The sequence below is a fragment of the Caretta caretta genome, chromosome 3, assembly GCF_965140235.1.
Source record: "Caretta caretta isolate rCarCar2 chromosome 3, rCarCar1.hap1, whole genome shotgun sequence".
Taxonomy (NCBI): domain Eukaryota; kingdom Metazoa; phylum Chordata; order Testudines; family Cheloniidae; genus Caretta; species Caretta caretta.
This window is the reverse complement of record NC_134208.1, coordinates 196,239,560-196,252,990: the sequence shown is the minus strand read 5'-3', so window position 1 is coordinate 196,252,990 and position 13,431 is coordinate 196,239,560. Positions and strand designations below refer to the sequence as shown.

Sequence of the window (13,431 nt, the reverse complement as noted above, 5' to 3'; positions counted from 1 at the left end):
GCAATAGCATGATAACTGGGTAAGATCTGACTTACACATTTACCAGGGTATGTGGCTTGTCCTTTGGGATCAGAAGAACCCTTTTGTTTGATGAAATTGGTTTTAAATAACCACTCATCATTATGTCTAGTGTTTTTGGTGGTGATACAAGGACTGGAATTCCTAAGGAGATGGCTTTTCTGACTTCTTGTCAGCCAGTGTGGCGAGACAGAAGTTTACTTTTATTGCTGGTTTGGTATATCTTATGGGAGAATAACCACCAGTTCTGGCCCTATTTCTCAGCAGTTTGTCCTGAATTTGGTATTCTCAGTTGTGACCCACGGAGGCACGGTGAAAATCCTCAAAGACCAACTTAAGGCTTGTTCTTCAGGCTGCTGTTAAAAAATTGAGCCACTCATTTTTGAGTAATCAGTGGCATATCATCATCAGGCAGCCCACAAAAGATGACAGCTGGTTACAAAATTTTCATTTGAGTTTAGGGTATTCTGAGGAATGAGATAGGCGAGGCCATATCTTTCACTGGACCAACTTCTGTTTGTGGAAAGTATAAGCTTTCAAGCTACACATAGCTCTTATTTATTTCTCAGGATTTGAAAGTACAAAATATCTTTACACAATGACTTTGTGGGAGAAAAACATTTTATAATAACCCGGAAACATTTTTAACAATTTTTTTGTTTTAGTTTTAAATTTAGTTTCTTAAAAACGGTGACATCATAGAACATTAGGGTTGGAAGAGGTCATCTAATCCAACCCCTTGCTCAAAACAGGACCAACACCAACTAAATCATCCCAACCAGGGCTTTGTCAAGCTGGGTCTTAAAAACCTCTAAGGATAGGAAAACCCGTTCCAGTGCTTCACCACCCTCCTAGTGAAATAGTGTTTCCTAATATCCAACCTAGACCTTCCCCATTGCAACTTGAAACCATTGCTCCTTGTTCTGTCATCTGCCACCGCTGAGAACAGCCAAGCTCCATCCTCTTTGGAACCCCCCTTCAGGTACTTGAAGACTGCTATCAAATCCCCCCTCACTCTTCTTTTCTGCAGACTAAACAAGCCGACTTCCCTCAGCCTCTCCTCGTAAGTCATGTGCCCCAGCCCCCTGATCATTTTCATTGCCCTCCGCTGGACTCTCTCCGATTTGTCCACATCCCTTCTGTAGTGAGGGCCCCAAAACTGGACGGAATACTCCAGATGTGGCCTCACCAGTGCCGAATAGAGGGGAATAATCACTTCCCTCGAACTGCTAGCTATGCTCCTACTAATGCAGCCCAATATGCCAATAGCCTTCTTGGCGACAAGGGCACAGTGCTGACCCATATCCAGCTTCTCATCCACTGTAATCCCCAGGTCCTTTCCTGCAGAACTGCTGCTTAGCCAGTTGGTCCCCAGCCTGTAGCGGTGCATGGGATTCTTCCTTCCTAAGTGCAGGACTCTGCACTTGTCCTTGTTGAACCTCATCAGATTTCTTTTGGCCTCCAATTTGGCTAGGTCACTCTGGAAGCTATCCCTACCCTCCAGCATACCTACCTCTCCCCCATCAATCCAGAAATATCAGGAAATCAGATGTACCCAAGAACAAAACACCAAAGATGTATTGATTTACTTGCTTTACCTCCTTTTTTGCTTTTAAAGGGAATTTTACTGAGCTTAGAGTAATTATTATTCACCATTGACCCATATATACTTGTCCACATATGGGAATAGAGATAGCTGATATTATTTTGAAACACCACTGGGGCAGCGAGAGTAGAAACTTATGCAGGGACCAAAAATACTGGTGCGTGCACACCTTGATGTAAGAATTAAGTAAAAAGTAAAAAATAATAATTAAATTTCAGCTTGATGTTTTAAGCAGATGTAGCATCTTTAAAAGATACATAACATCTAATATTATATAACTGCTCCAGAACTGAAAAGAAACGTATTTAGCAAGGAGGAGGCTTGTCTTGATTCAGGCAAGATTGCTAAAGCTGTTAGTCTTCAATACATTTCTGCTCAAAGCGCAACCAACTCACTCATCATTCAGGGGAAAAAAGTGCCTCTTACCCGACCACAGCATACTTTTGTCCTTCAACAGTAAGGAAGTCAGCTGGCTTTCTTTCTTCAGCAGCTAGAGATTTTTAAACAGAAAAGTGAGGTGAGTTGAACCAAAAACAAGCGCAGAAAACTGTAATCTCGAAAAACAAACTATTCCCTTGCTGAGGTTGGAAAAGCAATCACTCTCCAGAGCACCAATCCTTTCTTTTATGCAAAGTCCACTTGGCTACCTACCATAATTACTGTAATTATTTATTCTATATTTATACACTGCAGTGATTGAGAGGCAAAGAGCAGCATGATGGGATTATCTGAGTACGAAAGGTTAAAACAACGTCAGAAAAAAGTTGAGGGGGCACAGTAGAAAATCTCTAACAGATTTTCAGTGGCCACCACTATTTTAGCTCCAAACCTATTTCTTCAAGCCCAGCAATACAAGTCCTCACTGACACTGCTCCTATGATAAATTTGACATCGCCACGATCCTGTTTTATTGAGGGAAGCTAAAAAGACTTCTTTCAAAAGCAGTGGTTTTCCAACCTTGGTGAGCCAGCCCTTGCACTCATTGGGTCCGAGGATGTCCTTTGCATCCATTATGTCCCCTATGTCATGCCTTACCCCAGTGAGGTTACGTAATCGTGCCTCTCTCTTGTCCTTTTTTGTCTTTGGCCATTTTTCTTCATCTCATGTGCTTGTTTTCTGTCTTAGATATTTATATGGGCCCTGCCTCACCATCTTTACTGTATTTTTCCTCACAAGACCCCTGAGAAATAGGGAAGGACTATTATTTTACAGATGGGAAACCAGAGGCACTAAGAGATAAGGTGACTCGCCCAAGGTCACACAACAAGTCTGGGGTGGAGTAGAAAACTGAACCCAGGTCTCCACTTATGCGAGTGGCTACCCAGTGCCTTACCCTGCACATTGCTGGCTGGAGGAGTGAGAACTATTTGACAGAGGGGATATGCTGAGAGCATACATGCTTAGCAGTTTCCTCTGACATGTCAGCGATATATCCTTGGGGGGGGGGGGGGGGGGGTTCTGGCGTCCTGTAAGGGGCTACAACCCTTAAGATGGGAATCCCTGTGTTAAAGTTAGGGTTTCTTCCTAGGCTCTCAATTCACAAATGGCTGAATGGCTTAAACTTTCCCAAAAAATCTTTTAGGCTGAGATGAAGCCTAGAACATTTCAGCCTTAAAGAAGTATTTGTTTCCCCCCCAGAACACAAGGAACTTGTGACTAAAGGAGTTAGAGCAGAATTTTTGCAACATTTAATTGTAGCACTTACACTACAAAAAAAAAAATGGAGAGAATATTAGAACACAAAATACACACCACCTGCTTTTTTTTCAGGTAGAATAATTTTGCCATCTGATACAGAATCAACAAGATCCTGAAACTCAGCAGGAACATCAGCTTGCTTCCAGCGCTCGTTATCTAGCAGCAAACTATTTATAAACATAAAAGAAAGGAGGTTAAGTAAATAAAATGTGTAGCCCTGAAGACTCTCTTGCCTCTACTGCAATGGAGTCAAAGCTGCATTGGGTGAAAAAGGATTCGAAGTCGGAAAAGACTCAATGGCCTGAAATGTTATTAGCAATCAACATTTAGATAGGGGTGCACGGTGCTTTACAACAGTAAGTCAGACACCCCTGTTCTTGCCTGAAGAATACATAGACCGAGTAAATGAAACAGCACGCAAAACACAAGAAACTGAAGAAGTATCTGATGGGCAATACAGAGTGCTGTGGGATCACTGCAGCTGCAATGCTTTGCAGAAATGATGTGGTTTTGAATGAACGACAGGAAAGGTGCTTGCTGTACATTAACTTGAAAACGGTTCCATGAGTTCATGTCAGAGAAAACCTAAACACATACCAAAGAAAGCATGGAAGAAATGAGTGGGTGATGAAGAAAAATGGAGCAGTCAGGAGATCAGTTTGACCCCAACGACCAAACCACAATATGACTGGCTGGGACTTCTTGTCTACATAGGCCACACCTACAAACGGAAGATGAAAGTAACTATCATCTTTTCCATTTAATGCAAATTAGGTATAGCCTGATAGCAGTCAGTTACCTTCTCCATTACTGGGGATTGGTAATGTCTAAGGGTTGACCCCTTTAACACACATCCTTGAGAAGGGTTGCCCTACACCATCATCAGAGACTGGTAACACCCGGAAGCAGCTGCCGTGGACATCAGTAACAGATGGCTCTCCTCAGAGCTCTAAAGAAGGGATGACTTTTTAAAGGGCTCATTTCCAGGTGTTACCAGACGCTGATGATTGTGCATGACAAGTGGGCCAAGCTGTAACACAAAGAAGTTGTTGCAGGAGGTCTTCAGTCCTTCTGGTAGCTAATACAGTCCTCAATTGGACCATGTTTGGGCAGTCCAGCTCAATGGGATCAAACTATGCATAAAGAGCAGATATATAGAGGGAACAGAGCAGTCTACAACAAACCATTATAATAGATTTCAAAAACAATTTTTCACTTATAAATAAAATTTGGGCTACTGTGTGCCAGGAAGTAAAAGATCTCCATTTGTCTCAGGCACGATTGTTAAAATTATTCCTTTAAAAACACGGAAGCAGGGTGTGTACCTGAGTTTTGTTTTTCTCTCCTCATGAAATCTATTCACAAATCTATTGGCTTGACTCTGAAGTGCTCCTCGCAATGACATACTTTTTCTGCCACAGATCTGTTCAGTGTCTAAGATAAATCCTTCCATTAATCGAGACAGGGCAACAAACTCGTTGGAATTCAGCTTCTCCAGGAACCCATCCTAAATGCAAGGGAAACTGGTATTAGGAGATGGAACACCCCAAAAGTCACAGGCATAGCTAAAGACAGAGACAGGGCAGTGGGACAGCTGTTATTAATAATCTAAAAATGAACCGAATCTAAACCGCAGGGAAGACATCTCCATCAAGTCTGTGCCACACCAGTGTGTCACCACAACTTGCATCGTGACCTGTACCACTGGCTAGTGTCATCCAGGTGCTGCCTGCCTGTGTCCTGAATGGCACAACTTGGCATGCTGGGCCTCCACACAGGTGCACCCTTCCAGATGTTGTAAATGGTGAAGCTTCAAACCCTGGTAGTGGACTTAAGCCATATAGCACAGGCTCACTAAAGCCACATCTACATTAGGGAGTTTTACTGTGTTTAAACCATAAAAATTAATGAGACCCAGGTGTAACCTTGACTATCTGACATGACAAACATGACTTTTCCTTGACTAAGCTCACTGTTGGTTATTTGGCCTAGCTGCCCCCCTGGATCATGATTTATTGGAAAGGACAATCCCTAGGCTAGGTCTTGAAGTGAACCAGCTGGGCCAGAATGCTGTTTCATCACTTCTGTGACAGCGCCATCCATTTCTACAGAATTTAAGTTTTTGACCTTTCTGGTTTGAAGCTAATCTCCCAAATGTGACCCAAGGCACAGCTGTCTTACCTGGTCTGCAGAGAAAGACACAAAAAACAGCTCTAAAGGAGCTGTGTCTCACCCTTGTTAGTCTGAAATGCGAATACTCATGCCTCACGAGAGCTATTTAAAATGTTAACATTGGTATCTATGGCTCTGCCTAGACAAAGACTTTTTCCCTAAAATTTCCCGCCATTGCTAACACTGGTTCAATGTCTCTGGAGACAGGGAAGTCCTAAATGTAGGGGCTGCTGGCATTTTAAAACACTGTGTCACTTTACTCTGCTCGAAGTAGGTCTAGACAGGTTAAAATACTGCCAGGTGCTAGCAGCTTGTCTATGTTAATGCTCCCATCATTGCTATGATAGGTGAGAGCTGCACAGGTGGGAAATTATAGGGAAACAACCCTACTGTTAACAAAGCCAATTTCAGGGCAGCTCATTTCAGCGGAAAGTAGAAGTACGCATTATTTAGGCAGTATATTACAAATGGTGTGTTATGTTAATACCAGTGATCTCCTGGGCATTAGGTAACGTGAAGTTCCTTTGATGGCATGAGCAGTTTCTTGATTTCAATAAGCATGCAACTTCAAAAGTCTAAAGTCTACCAAAAAAAAAATACTGCTCAATATTAAAAAAAAATAGCAAATAGATTTTCGAAGTTTTTTTATTATGGATGCTGATTCTAGCAACAGCCGGATGAGCCAAGCTCCTTACCTTTGCTCTTGCCATGAGGAACTTGACAGAACGATCATGGCAGATGTCAGAGGCACTGTAAAGTAGCTCTTGAATGTTATTTGCCAGTTTTTCCAGCTCCAGATCAGTCAGTTTCATATCTTCGCTGATCCTGAAAATGACAGAAATGTTTGTTTGCAAATGATTTCACAAATATTATGCTTTACATGCAGTTTCCAATCACTTGCTGAGGGAGGAAAGAACACTGCAGCAGCAAAGTGGTCTGATATCGCAAGTTATCTTTACTATATAACTTTGGACAGTTGGAGCTTTCTAACCCGCTGTCAATGTCGTATCAGTCTCCATAACTAGCGAATGCATGGTTCTGTTCTATATTTTTTTTTAAATCCACTCAAATTAGGTATTTCAGGCAGACCACTCACAGAGCTTATTATTTTATTTTTTACTGCTGTTGGTTAAAAGTTACCCAGCCCATGTCATTATTTACACATCGCTTTGTGACAGATACACACTCTGCTTTTTCCAAAGTGACACGCCATGCCTGCAATAAATGTTCTGCAGCTTTTTCTCCTTCAGCTTGTAAGCTTTCTGAGGGGCCACCGGTTCCATGACTCCATCAGTGTCCTCTCTTGCCTTCTGCTCCTTGCTACTTAGGTTTGTGCCTTTCTGAAAACTGTTTTTGGCCTGGCCACCGTTTTGAGCCCACTGCATGGCACAGCTCTGCCAGTGCTTAGCAAATCGAGTCTGTAATTTGCTGGTCTGGTGTGGCTGCTACAAGGGTTGTAGGTGTTGACAGTGTGTGCGGAGAGAGAGAACCTGCAGGGCAGGGAGACTGAAATGGGAGGGTGCCGTGAAGGAGGTGAGGTGGGAGCAGCAAGAGGGCGGACACTCTCACGCAGTTATATGTGCCCTATTACAAATGCTAAAAGTAGGCTGTGTGAACCCAAAAGAGAGTTGCCAAACAAGCATATAGGGATACAAGCATATAGGGATACAATATGGGGATACAATATGGGGATACAATAGCACATTTTATAATAAAAAGCTGTTCAATCAGCTGTAGAAGGTTCTTTGCCACTGAAGTCCTCCATCTCCAGCAAGGCCACCATATCCATTGATCATTTGAGCAAACAGCTCTAGACTGGTGTCCAGTTCCTTCCCCTCCTGCTTGTATCCGGACTTAATTCTCCTGGCTGTTGTTCTCATCATGGTGCCTCTCTCTTCCGGGAGCTCCAGTCATGTCCACCACGAGGTTAAGTTGGGTGGCGAGGTTCTTGCTGAAGACCCTGTCCAGTTGCTTGCTCCCTGATACATCAGGGAGTCATCACTGGACCTTAGTCCTTGTTTGTTTTGTGGGTTTTTTAGGATAGTTGTCTCAAATACTTTCCCTCTGGCCATCCCTATGCTTCGGAGTGCTCTACACCAAGCATGGATGGCTGCTCAAACACACATGTATAGATCTTGGAGTTCCTGCTGTATTTCTGTAGCTGGAACTGAACAAGCTCCTCATCCTACTGAGAGATGAAGTTGTGGATGTCTTCTAGCTATCAGGCAGCTGCATGCTGTGGCATTTAAAATGGACTGCTTGATAAAGATCTGCATCTAGAGCGGCTTGCTATGAAAATGGCTTGCAGCTGAGTCCTGCACACTGTGCAGAGCTATAAAGTAGGTAGCTTCCAACGGAGTAGAGCCTCGAACAATGGAACACAGAAGGTGACCAGAAAGGCTATTTCTGCAGTGGCTGGCGAACTGTGGGACAGCAGTGGGAGGACTATTTGCATGGATTGTGTTATCACAGTAGTGGAGGTGCATCCACTCAGCCATTCAATGAACTGCACTGATTCAGACTTACCCCTATAACTTATCGAGGCAACTTTAATCAACAGACAGCCAGCAAACAATCAACTGTAGCAAATGTGTATGGACACCTGGGAACTTCCAAACAGTTGAGAGATTCTATGATCAACTAGTGTCTCTAATGCAGACAAGGCCAGAGGAGGTTATGCACCCCATTCCTCCACAGGTGCAGAGACTCCCCAGGCAGGAAAAGCAGTGGGTTTCTGCTGCACATGGGTTGGCGTGCAAGGTCCCCATGCAGCTGCACACGTCGGGCAACAGGTGGCCCTGGGAGGAGCCAAAGGAAGTGCAGTCTGTGGTTCCTGCCGTCCTCCCATGGCATCCTGACTAAGAGCCTCTGGAAGCCAGTTCATCCAATAACTAGATAAGCAAACTGAACCAGAGTGAATTTTACATTGTAACGTCATGTCACCAAAAACTGCCAATGTCTGAATGGTACATTATAACATTAACATTGGTAGGACAGGAGTCAACACCGGATAAATACTCTAGCAGTGATGTTTACTTACATAATCTCTACTCCCCCTGGTATAACAGAAGACGGCATCTGTTCTTTGCTGGATGAAGAGTCAGTAGTGCATTCTGGCTCAGATACTGAATCACTGCTGCAGGGCTCACTGTTTGGAGAAGTATTTCTTTGAGAGGTAGTGTCAACTGCTACAGATGGGAGGTCCCCCTCACTGAATGCATCACTTATAAACATGCCTTCGTGAGTCAGATAAGCTACTTCTGTATCCACAGTATTGTCTTTTGAAGGGTTCTTCTGTACTGAAGTTTCCTCCAGTTCCCTGGTCCTTTGGTTCTTGTCTAGAACCAAGAGAACCATGCTACGAATAATATTTAAGGTTGCCTAGAATCAAATATAAAGTTTATTAACAAAAAACTTAACATCATTTTACTTTGACAAACAGACGTTTTCTTTTGATAAGAAACAAGAACATTTAAATATTGTTTTTATTTATTTTTTTAACGTTGTGTAATCATTAGTTCAAATCACAGGAGCCAATCTCCAACAGCAGCCAGCACCAGATGCTTCTGAGAAAGGTGCAAGAAACCCCACATGTGGATTAATCTGTCCCCCAGGAAGATCTCATCCTAATCCTAATAATTAGAGCCTGACATAAATCATGAAACAAGAAGTTTTATCTACTTTCCAACCCACTCTCTGTTAACCATATAGATCCAACCTCTCTTGAAATTAAAGTTTAGGACTCTGTAGTCAAGATCAACATCTTACATTTCAACTAGAAAATAACTCTAGCTCAATTCTGCATCAGTGTCTGAAAGGAGGATGTGAAGCCCTTGAGAAATGAACATACTTACCTTAATTCTTTTGAGAAAGATAGTAAATTTAGAAAAAATATTCTTCAGTAGATCAAACCACTGAGGAAAATTCATCATCCTCATTTGATCTGCAAGCCTACAAAAAGAACAGCATTTTGGAGACGACAATTATTTACCTTTGAAGTGATCTACTGACAAGGCTGACTATTGGCATTTAAAGAGAAAGCGGACGGTCAAAACCATTGTTAATTTACAAAAAAGCAGACAGCATGGTAATAGCTGTCTAGTCAAGAAAACAGACAATACTATAAGCAGCATAGTCTTGATTAAGAAATAAATGGGAGGGCTAAAAACATATCACGCCAGAAAAGTGAATGCCTCAGTTAACATTCACAGCTTTTTAAAGCAACAATGTCCTTGTTCTGTAACACCAGAAGGTGCTGCTTAGCCTCCATTACAGTCAGGGTGCATGTTAATGACCATCGTCATCAAGCACAGAGCAAAAATAACCAAGATTGACTATGAAGACACATTATTGCTGGCAAAGCAAAAATACTAGGGTTATGCTCCTTTTTTGCTGCACCGCAAGGAGGCAAGACAGATTTCTGGCAACAGGCAGGAAAATGCATTGCCAAAACCAAAGTAAAATCTCATAATATACAATTTGTCTCCGAACAGAATTAGTCACTATTTCTATGAAATGCAGCTTTTCAACCTTTACTGAATCCTCTGTGTGTCTGAACGCTAGCAGCAAAGGGGAGGTTACTTGCTTTCAAGATCTGATTTTAAAAAATAAATTGGCCCCAATTCTCAAATTGACAGCAATAATGGCTTCTGGTTTGGCCTTATCTGTGGGTCTAATTGTGCTCTTCTGGAGTAGGCTGTGAATCTAATCGTGCTCTTCTGGGGTAGGCTGTCTTAGGCACATACATGTGGCTCAGAGCCAAGAGAACTTACGTTGTTCAGTGTCCTTCCATTGGAGTAGTAAGATGTGCCTCTAATCTCTTTCATGCAGGAGGTACTGACCTACAGACACATTTTATTACAGCACTAGAATATTATCAGAGGGAACGCCTGCCTTTCCCCTTACATAGTCAGGAAACAAATGCCTAAATATTTTAGCCTGTGCTTTTCCTAACCCTGTATATAATATGCAATGGAATTAACATGTTTTTAAAAACAAATTTCAAAAGTAAGGTTAAAAATACAGAAGTATAATTGTTAAGGTCTGCAAGAAGAAGGGAAATACTCAGGGCTCCTGAAGAGGACCGTTGGGGAGAAACAGAAGAACAAGATGATACTTAATTATTCACCACTTTAAAAACAAATTAAAAAACAGTTGATCATCTGTGCTAAAGCACACATTCCCCACCCAACCTGCCACAACAGACCCATACCATATACTTACTTAATGACAACTTCTGTATCTATTTCTTCTATCTGCGATACCGTGCTAACCACACACTGTGAAGTTTAAGAAAAAAAGTGTCTTAGCGTCTTTCCAACCCTTCTGAGTTCCATAATTTAAAAGAACCTCAAGTTAAACAAGAAAAAAGAAAAGAAAGACAGGCATTTGGGTCATTTAACATTCTTACAGCTTTTTTCTTTTAATTGCAAAACATGGGACCCACGATTTTTGAAAGGGACTAGTGATTTTAGATGCCCAACTTGACACACCTGAAAGAGGCCTGATTTTCTCTGAGCACTTTCTGAAAATCTCCTTTAAAAGTGCCCAAAAATTGAGGCCCCCAAAATGCCCAATCATTTGAATATTTTGTCTGGGATGAAGATTTTATATTTATTTAAACAGAGGATTCACAAAAACTAACAATGTGAAGAACTGTACTATGATGGCATTACTGTAAGAAGTGGGCTATGGGTACAAAACAGATTCCCCAAGGGACTGTCTGTATTGATCTCAGCCCAGAAAATTTCCCCACATCCTTATTTCCTATTACAGTATATCCTCATCCTTGAGGCCCATTATCTCCACAAAATATCCTCCAGCTGAAGAGCGGATGGAAAGAAAATGGCCATTAAGTCAAATTTCTAGCTCTCCCAAACCAATATTTATTCCAAACTTTTCCATTGTTTTAGAGAGAGTTTATTGAGGCATCTTTGTTATTACGGGTTTGTTAAACCTAGAAACAAAGCAACTCCACTTAGACTAAATTAGAGACTTTCTCCGATGTGATCAAAAATCGCTTAGATGCACAAAATGATTCAACAGCATATGAACTCGTCTGGTCTGTAAGTAGATTTCTATAAACCACAGTGGTGCCAGATGGTGTCCTGTTGTTTAAATATTGGAGACATTAATAACTGGTGTTCTACACAGACGCTTCCTAAAGATACATTTCTTCATGAGCTATGCTGAATACTAAGGAACTACACCTCTGTTCCTCTGTTTGCATGGTCACAAAGTACTACAAGTGCGGGTGCAAGCGGGCAGCCCTACAAAGGAGTGTGGATGGACACACACGCAAGACTTGGGTGGAGAACAGTATTCCTTCTTTGCAGAAAAACAGTTTACTTCTGGGGGAATTTTGTGTGCACAGAATTCATGGCCCCTGCATATTTCTTTGCTTCCCTGCAGAAAAATTACTTCTGACAGGGAAGAAAAGGGAAACCGCAAGAATGGTCTTTCACCCACTCCCCAGCAGTGCAGGCAAGTCAGAATGGGTACCCAGAGCAGCCGGTAGAGATGTAAACCACCGCTGGGGTGGTGGCGTCTGGGTAGCTGTGCACATGAGAGAGAGACACTGTCCCTCTCACTTGCTGTTGTGGCATGCTCAGCATGGAAGGGTGGGGCTTTGGGGTGTTTCTGAAGAGGTAGGCATGGGGCACATTCTGTTCCCTCAGGCAGAGGAGAATGTAACAGACGGCCTACAGAGTGAATTGTTCCCAATGTTCTTATTGAATTCCCCCAGGAGTATACAACAGGTCTAAAAAATTTTACATTTACATTTTACACTCCTTTTACATTGCCAGAGTGGTGTAAAGGACAGTCTGGCCTTATAAATGCTTATGGTACGTTACTGATTAGAACTGGTCTAAATTTTTGGACTGAAAAAATTTCCTATCAAAATGTGCTCCAGGAACTGTGTGCTACTGACCTTTTTAGAGATGGTCAGTAGCCAGTATAAACTGTGAATTTGAGCCCCCAGCCCTCACTTGCTCTTCAGTTGCCTATAATGTAACACTAAGCATATAGATGCATATATCTGTTGACTAATAACTAGAAGTAAATGGTCAATACTAGCTACATTACTATTAGAAAGAGGGGGTTTGGTGATTTCCTCCAGTGCTCTCCACTCCCATTCTCCATCCATTGTATTGTAGTTTAAATAAATTACAAACAAAATTGAAACCAGCTGTATTATATGACGTTATTTTGACAAAAATATGCAGAATTTTGCATATTTTTAAAATATTGTGCGCAGAATTTTTAATTTTTTGACACAGAATTCCCCCAGGAGTAACCATTATCTGCAAGGGTCTACAAGAAATATGCAGCATGTAAACATGATCCAAATACCACAGAGAAGGAAACTGGGAGTTGGAAAATAATGGTTTAAAGGATATTTCCAGATTACCTACTCCCCATGCATGGGTATGGCAACACCCATTTTTTCATGTTCTCTGTGTATATATATATCTTCCTACTGTATTTTCCACTGCATGCATCTGACAAAGTGGGTTTTAGCCCACGAAAGCTTATGCCCAAATAAATTTGTTAGTCTCTAAGGTGCCACAAGTACTCCTCGTTTTGTTTTTTTTACTCCCCATGTGTGTAACAAGATGGCACACTATCTGGCAGAAATTTATATCTGAAATTGATTATATTTTGTTTGTTACCAAGGGCGACATGACAACTGAGAAAGGCAAGGGAAAGGCATCTGGGGACTGCAGTCCACGCTGGGCAGGGGAATTGCTTCGTTTTGGTGTTCCACATGAATTTTTTGTGCCCTGAGGCAAAGGCTGAAACAGTCTCGCTTATGACATTGGTTTCTTCTCCTGGGCTGGTGAGAAGCCCAGCGCCTTAACTGAAGGGATAGCACAGTACTCTGACTTTACTGTCTGTCCCGTAACAGACAAGAGACCACGACAATCCAGGCAAGG

The 13,431-nt window shown here is 42.0% G+C and overlaps 1 protein-coding gene across 7 annotated transcripts in view; it reads right to left on the bottom strand.

The window, feature by feature from the left end:
• VPS54 (VPS54 subunit of GARP complex) overlaps nucleotides 1–13,431 on the bottom strand; it is an 82,969-nt gene that overhangs the window by 21,714 nt on the left and 47,824 nt on the right. For 6 of the 7 annotated variants that reach the window (XR_007355594.2, XM_048842671.2, XM_048842670.2 and 3 more), the window contains 7 exons: nucleotides 10,718–10,773; nucleotides 9,349–9,445; nucleotides 8,535–8,875; nucleotides 6,190–6,319; nucleotides 4,648–4,829; nucleotides 3,377–3,489; nucleotides 2,051–2,114 (listed from right to left, as the gene is read on the bottom strand). Coding sequence is in view for 6 of the 7 variants with exons in the window: in XM_048842671.2 (XP_048698628.1) it covers nucleotides 2,051–2,114; nucleotides 3,377–3,489; nucleotides 4,648–4,829; nucleotides 6,190–6,319; nucleotides 8,535–8,875; nucleotides 9,349–9,445; nucleotides 10,718–10,773 (983 nt within the window). In the remaining variant the exon portion in view is untranslated. The remainder of the gene's footprint in view (nucleotides 1–2,050; nucleotides 2,115–3,376; nucleotides 3,490–4,647; nucleotides 4,830–6,189; nucleotides 6,320–8,534; nucleotides 8,876–9,348; nucleotides 9,446–10,717; nucleotides 10,774–13,431) is intronic. The other variant, XM_048842672.2, reaches the window with a different exon arrangement.